The 19783-nt window shown below is 28.1% G+C and overlaps 2 protein-coding genes across 4 annotated transcripts; both read right to left on the reverse strand.

Moving 5' to 3' along the window:
* LOC107168737 (uncharacterized) lies at positions 1–9534 on the reverse strand. Its single transcript, XM_089227481.1, has 8 exons — positions 9319–9534; positions 5691–5985; positions 5155–5359; positions 2056–2447; positions 1618–1801; positions 1251–1547; positions 1061–1173; positions 1–176 (listed from the first exon to the last, which is right to left on the reverse strand). Exons 2-8 carry the CDS (start codon positions 5957–5959, stop codon positions 140–142), a joined length of 1497 nt encoding a protein of 498 aa, XP_089083607.1. The 5' UTR covers positions 5960–5985; positions 9319–9534; the 3' UTR covers positions 1–139.
* Positions 9535–14903: 5369 nt separating this feature from the next.
* On the reverse strand, positions 14904–17831 carry LOC149056286 (uncharacterized). 3 transcript variants are annotated; one of them, XM_089226386.1, is made up of 2 exons: positions 17519–17830; positions 14904–15293 (listed from the first exon to the last, which is right to left on the reverse strand). In XM_089226386.1, exons 1-2 carry the CDS (start codon positions 17630–17632, stop codon positions 15240–15242), a joined length of 168 nt encoding a protein of 55 aa, XP_089082512.1. In that variant the 5' UTR covers positions 17633–17830; the 3' UTR covers positions 14904–15239. The 3 variants fall into 3 exon arrangements, 2 of the variants coding, with proteins under 2 accessions (XP_089082512.1, XP_089082511.1); XR_016191500.1 differs by lacking the exon at positions 14904–15293 and adding an exon at positions 16519–16732 and having other exon boundaries at positions 17519–17831; XM_089226385.1 differs by lacking the exon at positions 14904–15293 and adding an exon at positions 16519–17346 and having other exon boundaries at positions 17519–17831.
* Positions 17832–19783: the final 1952 nt, after the last annotated feature.

Consider the following 19783-nt stretch of genomic DNA (forward strand, 5'->3'; position numbering starts at 1 on the left):
ATCAAAATTATTGTCTTAAATATTTGATTGAACCGATCAAATGTGTTTACTACCGTCTTTTTTTCTTCTTCGTCCCACTTATTATTGTTTATTGATTTTTTTATATTTTTTGATAGATCATTTAAAAAATCATTTGGTCTTAAAAATCTGCCAACATAATACAATGGACGACCAAACTGAAATCATAAATCATATATCATAAAACATTAAAAAAAATATTTACAAATTAATAAATTATTTATACACGTACTATCGATTATTATTAACAAGAATTTCAACAAATTATTCCACATTCATATAATATAAATGAAAAATTAATCCTGTTTTTGTGAATTCTTAAGATTTATAATTATTAATGAGATATTTTGTAATATTTATTTTTAATAAATTAATAGCTAGAGAGCCAAACGAATAATTAATATAACAAACTAGGTAGCCAATTTATAAAATAGATATTAAAGAAATATGCTTGCTGCATACCAATAATTAAATAATAAATTATTACATAATATGAAATGCCATATATCCATATCTGTATTGGGTATACGATCTATTAAGATAGCCGATGGGTAACTTATAACATATGACTGTAATACAAAGTATGAATACGGGTTTTATATAACTATATAACGAAACCATGTAAATAATTATAGGTACACTTGTTAATTTTAATAGTTTCATATCATTAAAATTAAATTATTGTGTAAAAACAATTGTCAATAATTGTATTTAAAATTGATAAATATACGAATTTGTACGATCAATGCCACCTATATTATCAATAATAATAGCCAGCCAATTGAAAATGTTCACCGAGTTGGCCACTCTCTTACGGTGCTTTATATTTCAAGTCTTTACTTACTCTACTCAATATACTTAATATAACAATACCTAATCATTCGAAATATTAATACACAAATTACCAACTAGGTATACAAGCAGAAAACTATATAGTATAAACATACACCCACATTTTATAAAAATATCATAACATTTATAACTACAGATTAAGAAGTGTAAAATTGTGTGTCCAACTACTAATTGAGACTTGGGAGTTTACCAATCGCGCTTTAAACGAGCTTTTAAAATATCAATAATTGCACTCGGTATTTTTTGGATCGATTGTACATAGGTACTGAATATTTTACTTGAAAACTTGATAGAAAGATGCTCCTATTAAATTTAATCATAATATGCAGCATTAATAGGTGCAATTGTGTAATTTAATAACATATATTTGATTTACTTACAATTAAATGAGATTTTTTAACAGCATCTTGGATGTCTTGATCAATGTACAATTTAAGGTAGCGCATAATTTCTTTTGGGTTTTTTTCAGAGTAATTGAAATATATCAATAAATGAAATAAAATAGTAAGCCTTCTTTTTGGATTTTCAAAATTATTATACATCGTATTTAGTGTCTGCACATAAGGAAATTCATTAACTGGCTGAAGCAGGCATTCTACTTTTATGAACTGCAATGCACTATAAAAATTACCAGCTGCCATTCCAAGAGAAATATAAAATCTTGCTTTTACATAATCCTGAAGCAACAAAAAAAATGTAATAATTTGATCAACTCCCGCAATAGCATAAAACTTTTAAATATCTTACCTTTTCATGTTTTAAATAATACATGCCTAGAATTTGATCCACTTTGCTATTTTTTATACTTGTCAGTTTTGTAATGAAATTGCTTAAAATGGATTTTGGAAACAAAAAAGGACACGCCATACATGTTTGCAGTAGAAGATAATTTAGTTGATTTATATCGCCATTGGCTAATTTAATTAATTTTCTATCAAAACAAAAACAAAAAAAAACACGAAAAAGTATTATCGTGGACCAAATACTAAAGACAGTTATAATTTGATTGTTAACTGTAGTTTTTGAAAAATTATAAAATTTACCTAGAATATAATTTTATGAGATACTTATAGGCAGTAGGTACATTACAAACTGTGATATAATTTTAAAGTATACCTAGGTAATTTGTAATTTTCATTACTATGAAGAAATTTTAATTGATATTTACACAGAAAAACTACTTACTTAATAATATCGGACGAACGCTTAAAAAATTTAACTGATTCTTCACGGTTGTTGATAAATTGATAAACATTTCCTACTTCCTTATAAAGTTTAGAAACTTTAATTAAATGTTTAGGATTAGTTTTCATTGAGTATAACATGTTTGCAGCATCTATTTCATCAACTCCTGGCATTTTAAAAGGTTCGGAATAACGTCTTACTCGTCCTTTGGCTTTTAACCAAATGACTATCCACTCAGGTTCAGTAGAATCGGTAATGGCTTGATTAGCAAATTTCAGAGCGATATTATTTCCTTTTATCGGATATTCCATAAAAATGTTGGCTTTAATAGCACAAATCGCAGCTTTTTCATCGTCATTTAAAATGTTGACTTGTTTAACATCCTTCAACAACTAAAGAGAGAAATACAATTATTTTAAAATTTTTAATTTGTTTTACTTTAATAAAAATATAATATTATACGGTCTGATATTAAACTAAACATATTGTGACCGTTCAACAATATTGTTACACGGAAAATTCTTGTCTGTTGAATGTAACGACCGACTATCGCTTTGAGGCTAGGTCGCCAACCACGAGCCGAAACTCAACAGGGCCGGAGCGTCGCGGATTTGTGTTTCTTGGAAGGGAAGTAATAAAAAGACGAGACAAATAAAACTCGAGCGACAAAATTGAGTTGGTGCCAAGAGAGTTGAATGGGCGTAAAACTCGGACTAATAGAACGTGACGAGACCAAAATAAATATAATTATTATCAGACGACGAGATACTATAGATATTTGTATAATCAATTATAACAACATTAATATAATAATATATATACATAATTCATCCCCCAATGGCTTCACTGGACAGTCACCATCGACAGTATGAGGAAAACATATGTAGATAATTTTTAATAACATAATGTACATCCTTCGTACCGACCAGATTCATAAATAAATAATGTCAAGGACACACGACTACCTGTAGAAGAAATCAGACACCCATCGATGTTTGATAGTCCTTCGAACAACCAAGATCGCCGAGGAAGACGTCAGCGGCCGCTACTCCATATTTTTGAACAGCACAATTAATGGGTAGAAATATGTGACGCCGATGTGTCTCCGCAGGCGGCAGGAGGAATATGAAAAAATATAGACGAACGGGCTGGCCTGAGTAGGTCGTTGTCGTGTAGAGAATTAGTGGGAGACTGGCAAGACTATTATTAATAATAAAATTAAACTAAGTTGACAGCATATGCTGTGAACTGTGATTGCGAACACAGGCAGTGGCGGATTTAACGGTCGTTTAGTTGGCAAATGCCGACGAGGACCCCTCCTTAATTGTGTACTGAGGCCCACCTAAATTATGAAATTGATTTTTTTTTAATTTTTACAAAAAAAAAAAAAATGTATATTGCAAACTGGAATATAATTTACTATTGTTTTACTAATAAAATAATTTAAATATTTAGAAATACTTCAATAGTTCAATATGTACGTAAATTTAAGTTATTCAACATTCTCAATTCTACGTAGTGGACATTGATCACAAATAATATTATTTATAATAATTATAATCGATGTTACAGCGTAATCAATTTCGCTGCGTCGATTTTCCCATACAATACAAATATTAGTATACACCATAGTCACCATACCAATTATTAGGTACCTACTTTGTTATGGTGGAAACTAAAATAACCATCTAGTATCAACAGTCATTACTCATTTTGAGTTTGTGGCTATGGTTTTGTAAAATAGGGGTAAGTATGTTACTGACATTTTTTACGAGGCCCCTCTTATGGATTTTCCGACTTTATTTAAACCCTTAAATCCGACACTGAACACAGGTAGTGTGACGGGCAGACGGTTGTGGTACATATAGTACGCGTGATGGCGCATTATAATTTATAACTTCATTTTGTAACGTTATAATATAACGTGAAATAAGCCATATTGATAAATATTAATTGATATTATGTAGGTACCTATGTGATATATTTTTATCGCATTGTTTATTTAAATAATAATGTGGAATGATTGATGAATTAAATCTCTATAGGATGTATAGAAGAGTGTACTTATTTTCAATTAAAAATCATTTATATTTTACCATTAATTGAAAACCTAATTTTTTAGTTATTTGGTAGATTTATTATTTTAGATTTTAGATTTCTTATTTTAGATTTTTTTCATCAAAAAATTCGACCACTATTTATCTTTAATATTATAAAACATTTAAATAAAAAGTATAAGGAACTTTGTATTAAATTTTTTAAATTTTTAAATAAACGAAAAAAAATCGACCGATATGTTAAAAAATCAAATATTTATTAATAGCTCTAAAAACGTCAAAAGTAGGTTATAATTGGGTTACTATGATAGATAGTATTAAATTTGAATTAAATGATGAAATATAATTGTGTAGTTAAATGATTCTGATTGGAGACGGTTTATCAGTCTTGGATATTAATTATATTGTTATTATTAAAAAAAAAATGTAGGTACCTATAAAATAAATTCCAAATTAATTTAATCGGATTCACTATATATGTACCGACTCACTCAGTCATTCATAGTACATAAAGATATTATAAAGTATTAGTATAAGTCGTTAACGACATTGATAATCACGAAATTTCAAGAACCCACGAATAATATTTTTTAATTTCAATAAAATATAACTAAAATTGTTATTCTTGGTTATTTAGTATTCCTAATTTTTTCCAACTACTTTTATATGAACGTATATGAAGAACCTTGTATTAAAATTCCAGGCTTTTTGATTGACATTTATAGAATAAAAAACTAAAAAATTTCAAATTTCAAATGTCTTTCAATAATTTAAAAATTTGAATTTGAAATACACTAACTAGATTCACTTTTCCACAGAGGAAATATAGCATATACTTAATTTCACAAATGTATTTATAAAAATAAGAAATCTCCAATACAAGAAGTTCGGATGAGATAGTTAATTTTATTGGTTAAGTTAGGTTAGGTTAGTTTAGGTTATTGGTAATTATAATAATAATGAAAGAAAATGTATTTACTATAGGTGGTACCTATTAAATACCTATAGGTACACTTAACAAATTAAGAAAAATGTGATTTACCTTTTCTGAATCAATTTTCAATGTCAGAGCAATGTACGCATTAGTGGCCTGAGCGATATGATGGTAAGCACCTGAGTACTGTAGATTTGACTCGTCAAATTTACAAGTCTCCAGATATTTAACAACGCTTTTAATTTCCAAATATGATTCCTTATAACGTTTGTTGTTGTAAAGTTCATAAGTAGCTACCAATTGTAAATGAAATCTGAAAAATAAAATTGTTTCACTTTTACTCCAGATATTTAACTATATTTATGATTTATTTTCATTATTATTTTAGTGCATACAGTTTGATTTATAGAATATTAAACTTGTTTTATTATATCAATCATCCATAGATATAGTTGTTTTACTTAATCAATAAACCTACATATTATATGCCTATATGGGTATGCAATTATGTATTTTAAACCATCGTACGGAGTATATATTACGTCAATAACTATTACGATTTATTCAGGTGGCATAGCTATGGATATTCATTTGGACATTTACTGACAAAATTAGTTTTACGTGAAGAAATATCTGATGGTTACCTATTTAAATTGAATTTATCGTCCTTGTCGTCCATAACTGTGATAATTTCTAGCTGCCCTCGGACATTATCAATAAGGTTGGACATAAGATTTTGATTGGGTCCTGTTAATTGTTTGATTTCCCACGAAAATATGCTCTCATATTCATTTTCAATTTTGATCAGCCGCGTCCGAATGTTGTCATCCAATCCGAGTTCTTCCCAGTGGTTATCTTCGATGGATAGAGCGACCGTCACATCAGACAAGTCGTTTTCGTCATATCCAGCCATTTTTTAGTATTCAAAGGACGAAATTGCTAATTTGACATTAACATGAATATTATTAGTACATGTCGATATTTAACAATAAAAACAGTAGCGGAATAAAATCATAATTTTATACGTAGTCTTCGGTGGTAATAAAATAAAATTAGTGGCATTTAATATACTGATAACTAAAATTGATTGCCCAATGAGAAACGATCAAAACGTTCGAATACTTATTCGTGAATTGTTCTCCGCCACTTGTAAAGAATCTAGAAGATTGAGGATCAATAAAAGAAAAGCAAGATCATAAGACAACTATAGCCAATAGCCATAAGCCGTATGTAGAGGGGTACGGTTGGTTTGGAAAAACGCAATATGATGTATGTGTGGCAAGGATAATTTGTTGCTAAAAACCAGGATGGTCACCCATCCGGGAGCTAGCAACACCGGTCGATACGTACATAGCGTTTTCGTAGTTGAACGTACGATCGTGCCATGCGCCCACGTCGCACCACAATATGTATAATTTTATTGTGTATATTAAGATGACGTTTCACACGCATGCTTTGTCTCCGTCTTACAAGTGCGTAACATTGCAAAAACTGCTTCGCGCGGGAAAGAACCGAGAAAGATACAGTTATAACTAAGAAACGAAATTTTCACAACATAAAAAGGAGAATTTTGTCTGTGCAATATCGTTTTTATTTTTTCGATATCACTTATACGAAAAAAATTCTTATTGTTCTATAATACATTAATTTTGTGTTTTTTAAGCATGAATAACTTTTTTTGTAGTTCTGATATCGAAAAAATAAAAACGATATTGCACAGGCAAAATTCTCTTCTTTATGTGGTGAAAATTTCGTTTCTTTGTTATAACTGTATCTTTCTCGGTTTCTTCCCGCGCGAAACAGTTTTTGCAATGTTACGCACTTGTAAGACGGAGACAACACATGCGGGTGAAACGTCCTTTTAAAGAAGATTTGGTTTAAATTAAATTGTGTTCATTAAATGGTTTAATTTAATATTGTATTTTGTATTTTGCAATTTGCTAAACACTTCACTCTAAATGAAATTAAATATACAATCAGCAAACTAAAAAATGGAAAAGCCCCTGGACACGATCTCATTACAAACAATATACTCAAACAACTAACAAATAAAGCAATTCTCAACATTACCCACATCTTCAATGCAATGCTCAGACTTTCTTATTTCCCACCACTCTGGAAAATTTCAACAATCATACTAGTACATAAACCTGGCAAACCCAAAAATATAACATCTTCTTACCGTCCAATCAGCCTCCTACCATCTCTGGGTAAATTATTTGAAAAACTTCTATTAAAACGCCTCCAAAATATCTCCGAAATAAATAAAATCATTCCTAACTCACAGTACGGCTTCCGAGCTCACCATTCTACTATCCACCCCCTGCACCGTCTCACCGATGCCATCTCATCTTCTCTCGAACTAAAAAAATACTCTTCCTCGACTTCGCGCAAGCGTTCGACAAAGTATGGCACAACGGACTCCTCCACAAACTAAAAACAAACTTTCCAGCCCCATATTACTTAATACTCAAATCCTATCTTACTCATCGTTCTTTCCAAGTAAATCTAAACAACTCAATATCAAACCAATTTATGATTAACGCCGGTGTACCCCAAGGCAGTGACCTTTCTCCTCTTTTATACCTAATTTACACTGCAGATATACCTACAACCTCTTGCACCATCATCAATACTTTTGCCGACGACACTTGTATCCTAGCCACCGATTCTGATCCTACAATAACAAGCTTTAAACTCCAACACCACCTCAACTTACTCGAAAACTGGTTCACACTATGGAAAATAAAAATTAACACAAATAAATCCAACCACATTACTTTCTCACTTCGCCCAGACATTTGTCCACCAGTTAAACTTTGTAACCAATTATTACCCCAAACCAACCAAGTTAAATACTTAGGACTCATTTTTGACAAAAGGTTAACTTGGAAAGACCACATATTCGACAAAAGAAAGAAACTAAACTCCAGATTACATCTACTACGTCCTCTCTTACGTTCTAATTTAAACATCAAACTCAAAATCCTTATTTACAAAATGCTGATCTTTCCTCTATGGTATTATGGTATTCAAATTTGGGGTAACGCTGCCCCTAGTAACATCCAAAAAATACAATCATTCCAATCCATCTGCCTTCGCACTGTTACAAAATCCCCCTGGTTTGTAAGTAACAAAACCCTTCACTCCGACCTGAGAATAAATTACGTAAACCAAGTCACTAAAACTGCTTACCAAAAACTCCACAAAAAATTTAGCTCCCATAGTAACCCCAACATTAGTTTTCTTGCTTCACTACACATCCCTGACAATCCCCCTCGAAGACTTAAACGTAAATGGGTTAGAGACCTCCTCCATTAATTAATAAAATACCCAAGTAGGTAGCTCCATTGGGAGCCCTCCTACATCGTGCCATTTCATGTTATGTAATCCTCATCATCACTATTACTTGTTGTGCTTAATTGTATAGTTGTATATTTTCTTATTAAATAAAAAAAAAATAAAAAAAAATATGCCCCTGTCTCTGGTATCTGATGGATAAACAAGTGGATATCAAATAAAATAAAGTCCCCTTATCTCCCTTCTTTCATCAGTCTTAAATGCACTTACAGCTAATAGCACTATTCCATAACCTTATCCACATTAAAATTAATTAATAAACATAATATATTATCTCTATTCCTTTTCACATTGTATTACTTAAAAATATCTATACCTATTATATAATCAACCAACACAACATTATTATATTATGTAAAATTAAACAATCGTAAACTTGTAATACCATATAATATGCTGGTATACATTTTAATATATTAAATAAAAAATTAAATAAAATAATAAAAAAGTAGCCAATTGGATATCAAGTGGATATCTAATAGATTTTATGAATACCTTGCTATAAATCATATATATTATACACCCATTAGTTGTATCTCTATAATATGCTATGTGAGGATACTATAGGTACATTGCTACCTGCATTACATAAATTATGTTGTGTTGAATGATTCTGTTTATATCGGTGAGTTATATTTATTTATGATCATGACACATAGTTATGTGGTATATCGTACCTATACATTACGTCGGATTTTGAATATAATTATTGAATGTACCTATATTTTTTAATAGATGTAATCAACAATGTAATTATTTTTTTTTTATAGAAAAGTGCATGTCAGTATGAATCACCAATAAGAAGAATAAGAGTAAGAGTAAGAGTTGGATGGTTATGTTTTAAGAAGATTATTAATTATAGGTATATATGTAGAAAATAACATAACAGTAACATACATATGTTTTACTCACAAATGTTGATATTTAGATTCCGTGAGTTGGTTGAGTTGTTATACGGCTCAACTTAAACTATGACTGATGATGTGAAATTGTGATAAGGCCTTTACAGCCGAAATATGAGAATACTCGATTGATGAAAATAAAACACGAAAGAAAAAATGGTATTTTACTCGTACTATTGAATATGTTATGAATTGTGAAAATCTGTAATGACAGACATAGAAACAAATCTCTGTAGCCTTTTAAGAGTTTGATAAAGGTTACAGGCCATTGTTACGATTTTCTCGTGGCCAATGAACTGCTGTGACCTATTCGCTGATGATGTAACATTTGTATCTTTTATATTTAATATTTATTTTGTATTTGGTTTATGGAATATGCGGACTGAAGAGTGTTACTAATTGTAGATAAGAATTATAATTGCTATGCTTATTTGTTTAGTGATTCTTATTAATGATGATCTAAAACGATTCTGTTTTCAAATTATGGTGTTAAATATTAAACCAATTAATATATTGCAATGTATTTCGTGTGTAGGGTATATAGTCGGTAATATGTTCCGTTTAAAACGGATTGTCTCTTATTTGAGCAATGAGCATCATGTCCCCTGTCCCGACAACCTTTGAACAGGACGTTTTTTGTCTAATTTTCAGTAGGCATTCGACCCAATACTTAACAAGGCCAAATATAATCCCGTTATCTCCGTATTATCATACTTTATAGACATGTGTGAAAAAGAAACCTGTACCTATATAGATGAATAACAAACATATTGCGTTCCGTACCATAGGATTTTGTTTTTAATAAATTATATTTTCAGTTTATATCGTCGTCGTCACGTTGCACACACGATAATTAATACATCGTGATTTTTTTTTAATAGTCGATGTTTCAAGTAAGATTGATTTTTCTTATTCTTTGGGGATTGAATTTACTTTTTAGACTTTTAAATTCTATTCCACGAACAAAGTGCTACTCATTTTCGTAGACACGTTTTACTTTTGAGAGCTCAATGCTTAAAATACTCTATATCAGTGGTCTCCAAACCTTTTTTGTCCATCGCGGCACATTATTATTAGTTATAATTAGTCACGGCACACTTTGAATAAATATTATCTGAATGTCAATATAATCATTTTATTTTTTATTTTTTTTTTGTTAAAAAAGTTCAAGTTGTCGCGGCATACCGCATATCTTTCAAATATCACGGCACACTATTTAGGAAACCCTGCTCTAGATGGTTTAATACAAACCACAATCGCCACCGTCATTTCGCCGCACCTCAGTCGTTGAATAATAATTACCTAATACAAACTTAGGTACATTAAATAAACATAAATTTTAGTTAAAATTATAGCAAATATACGTTATAAGTCATAAGATCTGATTCTAATTTATAACTGACAATTTTTTTCTAATCCAACGATTAATAATTTATAGAACCTATAATTTTAATTTTTCCTCAAATATCTATATTTTGCATCAGAGATACCTATAATCTGATACACCTAAAAAAAATGTTTAAAAGTCAACTGACTAATAAACTGCCTATACAATGACCACTCTCTCCACATGTTAATAAATAATATATTCGTATACTTACCTATGCAAATAGTATACCAATTATACATGCACACGCAGAAATTTAAAAACTTTTTGCAGTGTTGATACGTACAAAGTGATTTATACATGATTTATTTACCGTCAATAGGCATTTTTTAATATCATCTTCAATATCTTGATCAATGTAACTTGTAAGTACCTACAGTTTAAAGTAGCGGCATCATTTCTTTTAGATTTTCTCCACAGTAATAAATACATCAATACATGTAATAAAATAATAAGCCTCCTTTTCGGGTTTTCAAAATCATTATACATTGTTTTTATAGGCACTCTACTTTAGTAAATTGCAATTTACAACAAAATTTACAAACTGCCATTCCAATAAGAGATAAATGAAATCTTGCTTTGAATTTCAATTTTCAATGAGTATCTATCTATTTCTCTTTATATCGTATTGGATTAGCATTAGGTAATTATATAAGTGTGTGGAATACATAATATATAATTATACAAATTTTTCAGCATGCTGTAATTTTGAAAATATAAGTTGCTTTCAAATTTCAAATTTTAACCGATTTCAGAATTGTATTTTCTTCTACATTGTAAGATATAATTGAATAACTCGTCCATCCTTAGTTCTTATACTGATCCATATCCATATAATATGATAATTTGGTTTCGTTTCATTTCGGGTAACTCGCCATCTGTACGCATATTTTACTTAGTATTACAATATCTACTTTGAACTAAAACCATATTAAATAGAATAAAATAATAATTATTTTGATTTTACATAAACAGTAAGTTGTAATTAGTCATTATTTGTTAGCACCTTACTTATGTCATCTAGATTCATAGCTGCATCATAAACCCTACTTTGATGCTTAATGCTTATATTAGTATTTGTACACTAATTGTATTAATTCATAATTGTATTGCAGTAATGTGGTATTGTATTGTATTATTAAATTATTTTTGTTAACAGAGTTATTATAACCAATAACTAGCCACAGCCAAGTGTTTTATTATAGGTAAGTATAGATTGTAATAATTATCCTGATATTACATTTCAACCGTCCACCACGCCACAGAAAATAGTATTATACTCAAAACATAAATAGCATTACTCCTTTCAACACCAAATGTCAATACAATCATTTTATTTCTCAACAGGTAAATCTACGGACTAAACTGGAAATGTGGAAACGATCATGCAGCTTATCAGTGGTCATAACACAAGTGATATTGCTGAAAACATTTGGTTCCCTATCCGAGCTATCCCTGTTCCATGTCCCCTTTCTAGCCCATTATATCTTAGTCGATGGGGTGTGGATAAACCACTGCAAAGGATATGTGTAGATATTAGACAAAACTGTGTATGGTAAACTTCTGCAAATATAGGTAATCTCCTACATAGACGTCATAGTGCAGCTTACATCTACAAATGATAGTGTTAACCCCAAACATCGATAGTGTTAACTTCTGAATACGATACTAAAATAATAATATTTATAAAAAAGTAAAATTAATTTTTTTTAAAGATGAACAAATGGCAAAGACGTGTACACGGGGTGAGAGTCTTCTTAGTATACACGGGTACATTATGAAATATTTATGGTTATCAGTTTCATCTAATAATAATTTAATTAGAATTTACTATTATCTATTATTTATATTAGTTAAAAAAGTAAAATTTAAAACATAGGTACATAGTTATTGTTCACACAAGTGCATATCTTTACATTTAACGATTTAAGAAACATTTTAATTTAGTCAAAACATGATTTTTTTTCTAATAATTAGAGAAATCTCAATTTAATAATCATGATTATGAAAAGCCATTATAGTTATAGTTATACACTATGTATAAACATAAAATATTGAACGCAAAAATAATAATATAACTTAAATTGGTAATATGTTTCACATATTTTATTTTATTTTATTTGTAATTAGCCGCAACAACAAAGATTATTGGCTTAAAATAAAGAGAAAATACGTGTACCTATTACATTCTAGTGCATAATTATGTAGAGTTATATAAATTAGTTAATTTTAAGAACTTCATTATTTTTTCAATGTTGTCTTGATCTGGGCCAAGTGCTTCATGGAGGCTTTCAGCAATTTGGAGACGAAAACGGACATATTATTATATTATAATGAATAATATTGATGAGTAGGCAGGCCCGTCGCTAGAGCATAAGCAGGTTAGGCCATTGCCCAAGGGCGGAAACATTTTCAATGAAACTGGGGTGGCATTTTTTTTTGATGGAAAATTCGTTTTTTATTGGTTGGCAATCAATAATAAATCCGAAAGATGAATATCACATTTCAAAACAACACTATAGTGTATATAAGAACAATTTGAGAAGTGGGTATCTATTATCCTATCTAATGTTGTACACAATATATTATTATTTTATATTTATCTATGTATAATACACGGGTTTCAATGTTGACCGGCTGCGCGCTGATCTGGAATTGCCATGATATTATCTTATCGCAGTGTCGGAGCAATTGGCAGATAAAAATAGAAAACCTTAATAATTATAACAACGTTTGTTGATTTACAATAATTCGTACTACGAATTTTGTTTTTGACTGTCGGTGGTCGGTCGTCGGTCGTCAGTCGTCACTGTTCAAACGCGCAACGACAGAAATACAAGTAAGTAAGTACATAATATTGTAATTATGATATTATCATATATTATAAATATTTATAATACATATTTAATTCGCAATTTTTTTTATAAGCGCTTAAATTTCAAATATAATAAATAATATATATATTATTTATATATATATTTATTTATTTATTATCAGTGGTGTATTGGTGAAAAAATGTTTGGGTATACGCACTTTAAGCTATATTTTATTGCAAAAAAAAATTTTCTCGCTACACTCGAAATATTAATTACATAATAGATTACAAACTACATTAAACAATTTATACTATAATCTTCGCTTATTCTATTTGTATACACAGTATTTCAGTTTGTATGTTAATTGTTAATATACTTTTAATTATTATTCAGACACTCAATCGATAAAATTTTTGATTTTAAAATAGTGATGTCTTTCACAAATTAATCATATACCTATATAAAGAGTATCAAATTCTAGACAAATATTACCTATAGTTGTGGTAATAGTGCCATATTGTATACAAAAAAATATTCTCGATTAATTTGTGATATCAACAAAAATATTCAATAATAAAATTAAAAATATATTATTAATATTGCATATTTTTAATTTTATTGTATATTGTGTATATTTTAAAAGCTATACGCTCTGATCGACAAATACGTTTTGGGTATACGGCGTATACCCCCGTATACCCTCCAATACAAAACTGTTAACAAATTTATTAAATACAACAATAATTTAAAATTAAATTTGTAAAATGTTATTCATTATATTAATAATGTGATAAAATTGTATACTGTAATATATTTAGCTTTTGATTGAAAAGGGCGGCATTACGTTTGCCGAAGGGCGGAAAATTTCTTGCGACGGGCCTGTGAGTAGGCGGTATATAAAAATAAAAATAAGTAAGTAAGTGCTGTTTGAATATAATATAATATAAAACATAATAAGTAGTAGGTACGATATATGTTATTGTACAATATTAGATTAAATAATATATAACATATAATATTAGGTTTATGAAATAATAGTTCGACAGGTATTGGCGTTGATGACGTTCATTAGACCCAATAAAGTAATATAAAATTAAGTAAATAAGTAATAAGTTATTACATACTTACTTTATTTTAAGGAGGACAATTTCAGTTGTAACCTAACAGCAGGACAAATTATTTCTTTAATTAAATAAGCGCCAACTACATCATGTGATGTTGAACGGAGCTTCAGTCAGTACAAAGTTATATACTACGATCCAATCACCGATCATTCATTTTTGAAAACTTAAAAAATTTAAAAAATACTTGGTCCACTAGCATGTACCACGAGTAGTGAATGTGTATTATAAATTTCATTTCTAAATTATTTTATATCTCAATTGTATTATATTAAGACAAACAGCCAATCACTGATGTATTTCAATAATTAATATTTTTTTTTGTAACTATATTTTTGTGTTACTGTATGTATAAAAAATTAAAATGCATATTTTACTATTTTTTTTTTGCATACAAATCTAGCCTTGGTAATAACCATTAATAATCATTGAGTAATATAAAATTATTGTTAACAACTTTGTATTTATTTGTTGACAGTTCCTTGTCTTAAATATTCGATTGTAATATAATTATTGAACCGATCAAATGTATGCAGAGATGTATTTTTTTCTTCTTCATCCCACTCATTATTGTTTATTGATATTCTTATACTCTCTGATAGATCATTTAAAAATCATTTGGTTTTAAAATTCTGTCAACATAAAACATTGGACGTGCGAACTGAAATCATCAATAATACGTACTTAACATAAAACAACATAAACAATATTTATAACTTATTTATACACACAACATCAGTTATTATTAACATGAACCTATAAATTTCAACTAATTATTCCGCTTTCATATAATATAAATGAAAAATTATAGTTCTGTTTTTACTTTAAATACATTTATAAAATATATAATTATTAATTCAATATTTAATATTTATTTTAATATATATATATATGTATCCCTAGAGAGTCTAGTTAATAAGAGATTTTTCGACTGAGTAGATCAGAATCCAGAATTTTTTTTTAATATAAAAAGTATAGCCAATTAATTAAGATAATATATTATTAGGTAATTATTAGAAGAGATATTATAAACTGTTCGAAAATGTAATTAGAAATTCCCTATAATCGAAAATAACTAAATATCCAGTTGGTCAGAGCCGGATTAAGGATCAGAGCCGTCCTGGAGCAATATATATTTAATAGGTATTTCTTATCAAAAAGTCCTTAAAATAATATATGTATTTCATGTAATATTATATATTTATATGAATCTGTTAAACAATTTAATACAAATACAACTAGTATACCTTATATTATTACGTAAATAACTACTACAAGCTTAAAACGCCAAATTATTAAAATCTTTAATTCATACATAATATACATGTTAGCGGCAACGTGTATAATATATTTAATGTATAAAATGCCTAGGAATTCTATATAATACCTGGTGGTTTTTAAAAAAGTGTATAATAAATTTTTTTACACACATTTCTTAAATATTCTGTATAATAACTATAGGCATTTCATAAAATGACAAACAACAAATTGGTAATCTGTAGAATAGCGAAATAATCCAAAAAAATAAATTTCCTTCTATAATAATAAAGACAATTATTAAATTTATTAGCTCACAAAAAAATATTTATAACAAAGTAGGTATCAATTTATATTACAGAATATAATGCATAAAAATGAAAAAAAAGATAATTTGTAAATTGTATGGATAGTGTACTAACATGCAGTTATTAATTATTATTACTATTATATTATTCTATAAAATACAAAAATCTATGTAGAACGTAGGTATACTTATTCGGAATAAATACAACATACTTTTTTAAATTTATTTCAAACTTCGTTAAGACAAAAGACAAAATAAATGTTAATAATAGGATTCTATTATTACAAAAAAAAAATATATATATATATAGGTATTTCATATGTTTAAGTTAATAAAAATCGGTTAAATGTATTTATTGCAACACTGTAAATTAGGATGACATTTTGAATTGCAATGAATTTTATTTTTTAAACACTTACATCTGTTATTTTGACATCGTGTTGAACATGAACATTTAATAAAGCCTTGTCCAGATCCAGTTGCTTCTTAGGTGGCAATAGATCGTAAACCCAATTCTTTTTCGTGGTTTACTTCCTCTAAAGCAACAAAATTTTGTTGACAGACTGTAAATTGGGATCTAGCATAAAGTTATTTCAGAGCACCTAATGTAAACAAGTACTTCTAATTCTACTTCATTAAATTTATCGATATTACAGATTACTAATGGATTTATATTAGGTGAAGGTACATTGTCAAATATCAATATTAAGTACCTACTGATAATATGGATTTAATATATTACCTATACATTGTTTGGCATTTCATATAATGCTTAGGTAATTTAAAAAATTGTATAGATTGTCAGCTGTAGTTGGTGTTGTATAGAATTCCTAGACATTTTATAAAATACCAATATTATACACATTGCCGCTAACATACACACTCGTTATAATTATTAAAGTAAATAATTTATTATTTCAGGAGAAGTAAGTTTCCATTCAGCTGGATCTGGTATAGTGACGGAACTCTCAAATAATAATTTATCATAATTATTGCTATAATTCTTAAAACAATTATTTTCGACAACAATTTCAAGTAAATAAGAATCTGTTTTATCACAACTTTGTAGGATACAATTATCTACCGAATCGTCAACATTTATTATTGTTTGAGTATTTACATTTTCAATTTCAACATTAAGTGGAGAAGTCTACAAAAACAAAACAAAAAAAATGAGATGAAAAATCGTAATCTGAGCTGTAATTTTGAATTTAAACGTGTTTAAAAAAAATTCTTTGAGTTTATTTTTATAAAATTTTAATTTAAAAAAAAATTAAATATATTATATCCTTATTTGATTAAGATGATGTCTAATAGCTTACCTCTTTAAAAAAACCGTCCAATTTTTGACATTGTTCAATAACATCTTTATTTTTTTTTTCAATTGCCTTTTTACGATATTCACTACCACGTAATTTAATTCTTTTAGCACTCATCTTTAAAAAACTATTATCGTCAATTGCGAACTTTCAACACTAACACTGATGTAGTGATAACCGATGACCGAGTACTGACTTATTTGTAATTTTATCCAGATATTCAGATATTATTATTGACATCATTATATAACATATTATATTAATTTATATATACCAGATACCTACATTTAATAGGCGCATGCATGCACGTATTTTAACAAAGATAAGACGATAATTAATAAAATAATAACTATCACTGAGTTTATCATGTTTATAAATTCAATTTTCTACTTAATCATAGCACATACGCTATCCTAACAACTAGAGCTTATAATAGATATGATAATAATATGCTTGTTTTTATTATTCATTGCAAAAATAATAATTTTGAATATTTTGATGATTATTATAACAAAACACAACATTACATTAATAAATAACGTACTCGTATTATTCGATTCAATAAGTGTACATATTGATTTCATAAAAATATTTTTATAAAATACTATTACTGTAAGTTTATCAATATAATAAATGTATTCATTAGTATCACTATTTAACTTATTAAAGTAATTAGCTATATATTAATTATGGTTTCAATGGCAAAAATTATTACTTCAATAACTATTTTTTGTACAAATGATTAAAAAAATAAATTGTATTCTCGAATACTAATTTATAAAGTTAATCATCATTATTATCCATCAAAAACAATATTTTATAGTAAAAAAAAACATTGGGTCAATTAAAATCATCAATGATTGCCATTTATTCATAGTGCAAACTAGATTCACTTTCTAAACCAGAAAATAGACTGAAGTTTAAAATAAAAATATTTATCACTTTACATTGAATCTAAAAGTGCATCATAATATTTATGTAATGAATATATTTTCATTTGATTTTTCTTTTAATTAGTTATACCTATATCATATTTTATGATAGATTATACACGTGCGCTTAAATAAATTATAATATCCCCCTTTATTCGAAATTCTTACTCACGCAACTACTTATCACCGATTTTGAAATTAGCGCTCTCATAAGTCATAATTTATGTCATAAGTAAATTAATATTTATTTAATCAACTGAGAGATAGGTTGCGCCCGGATTTGGAAGAATTAGCCGGTGTTTGAAAGACACCGTTACTAGGGGACACCACGTAGAGGTTTCTTCCTTGTCCCCTATCTATTTTACTTATTGTCATATTATTATTAGTGTTATTTAAAGCTAATTTTATTTGTTTATTTTATACTATAAAACTTACATCATTATTATTATTTCTGTTATACTATGCGCCTGACACGAATAATAAAAAAAAAAAAATTAATCAACTCTTATTTTCTTAGTATAAGGTTATTGAAGTTTTTATAAATATTCGATTATTCATTTGTGAGTGTGGTCAAAGTCGCTCATCGCCTTATCCATAACCATAAAACTAATTCAAAAACATTAAGGGGAGCCTCAGCAACATCAGTTTTTTTATTGAAATTGAGCTCTTATAATAAATCTTAAAATATTTGACTTTTTAGTTCGTTTTTTGATTGATGTAGATAACATATTTTTTCAATGTCAAAAATCTTGAAAATGTTATACAAGGTGTGTTTCATAAATTGTTCATAAAACCGTTTTAAAATGTCAAAAATAACTATATATAGTCACAATTTCTTTTCATAAGCTTTTATGAACTTATAATTTATAGGTAACACACTGACACTAATAGCGGCCAATCACTAATGCAGTCGAGGTCTAGCATTTATGATAATAAAAATATATAAGTGTACGGTCGACTTTTCACGTCCATCATTCTTTAATATAATACAATAATTGAATATAGGTAGGTAATTATTACCTAAAGCTTGAAAATAAATGTAAGAACTATAAATATTATGTGTACTGCAGATGTACCACGTACAATACATACAGTTTAAATGTTTACCTTCACAAATAATGTGGCTTAATAAAAATTCTTATACAAATTGTACTTATGATAAACTATACCATCGATAATCATAATATTATAATGACGAAACGCGTCCCTGATCATTAATGTATAGGTATTGTCTTAGAACTATATATTTTTGTCGTAAATAATCATAATAAGTATACCTAACTACAGCTTTGCGCATATTATAATTCAATTTTAAAAACGTAGACTAATTTGGTTT

Source organism: Diuraphis noxia, unplaced genomic scaffold, assembly GCF_037042655.1.
Source record: "Diuraphis noxia isolate RWA-SAM2 unplaced genomic scaffold, SU_Dnox_SAM2 contig0004, whole genome shotgun sequence".
Lineage (NCBI taxonomy): Eukaryota > Metazoa > Arthropoda > Insecta > Hemiptera > Aphididae > Diuraphis > Diuraphis noxia.

Bases quoted from the DNA above. Each gene is read 5' to 3' on its own strand.
- LOC107168737 (XM_089227481.1), bottom strand. From the start codon at position 5,959: ATGGCTGGATATGACGAAAACGACTTGTCTGATGTGACGGTCGCTCTA. The intron at 5,360-5,690 runs GTAACCATCAGA...TTTATTTTTCAG, and splicing joins GATAAATTCAATTTAAATAG to ATTTCATTTACAATTGGTAG. The intron at 1,802-2,055 runs GTAAGTAGTTTT...TTGTTTTGATAG, and splicing joins CGTTCGTCCGATATTATTAA to AAAATTAATTAAATTAGCCA.
- LOC149056286 (XM_089226385.1), bottom strand. From the start codon at position 17,632: ATGAGTGCTAAAAGAATTAAATTACGTGGTAGTGAATATCGTAAAAAG. The intron at 17,347-17,518 runs GTAAGCTATTAG...TTGTTTTTGTAG, and splicing joins TGGACGGTTTTTTTAAAGAG to ACTTCTCCACTTAATGTTGA.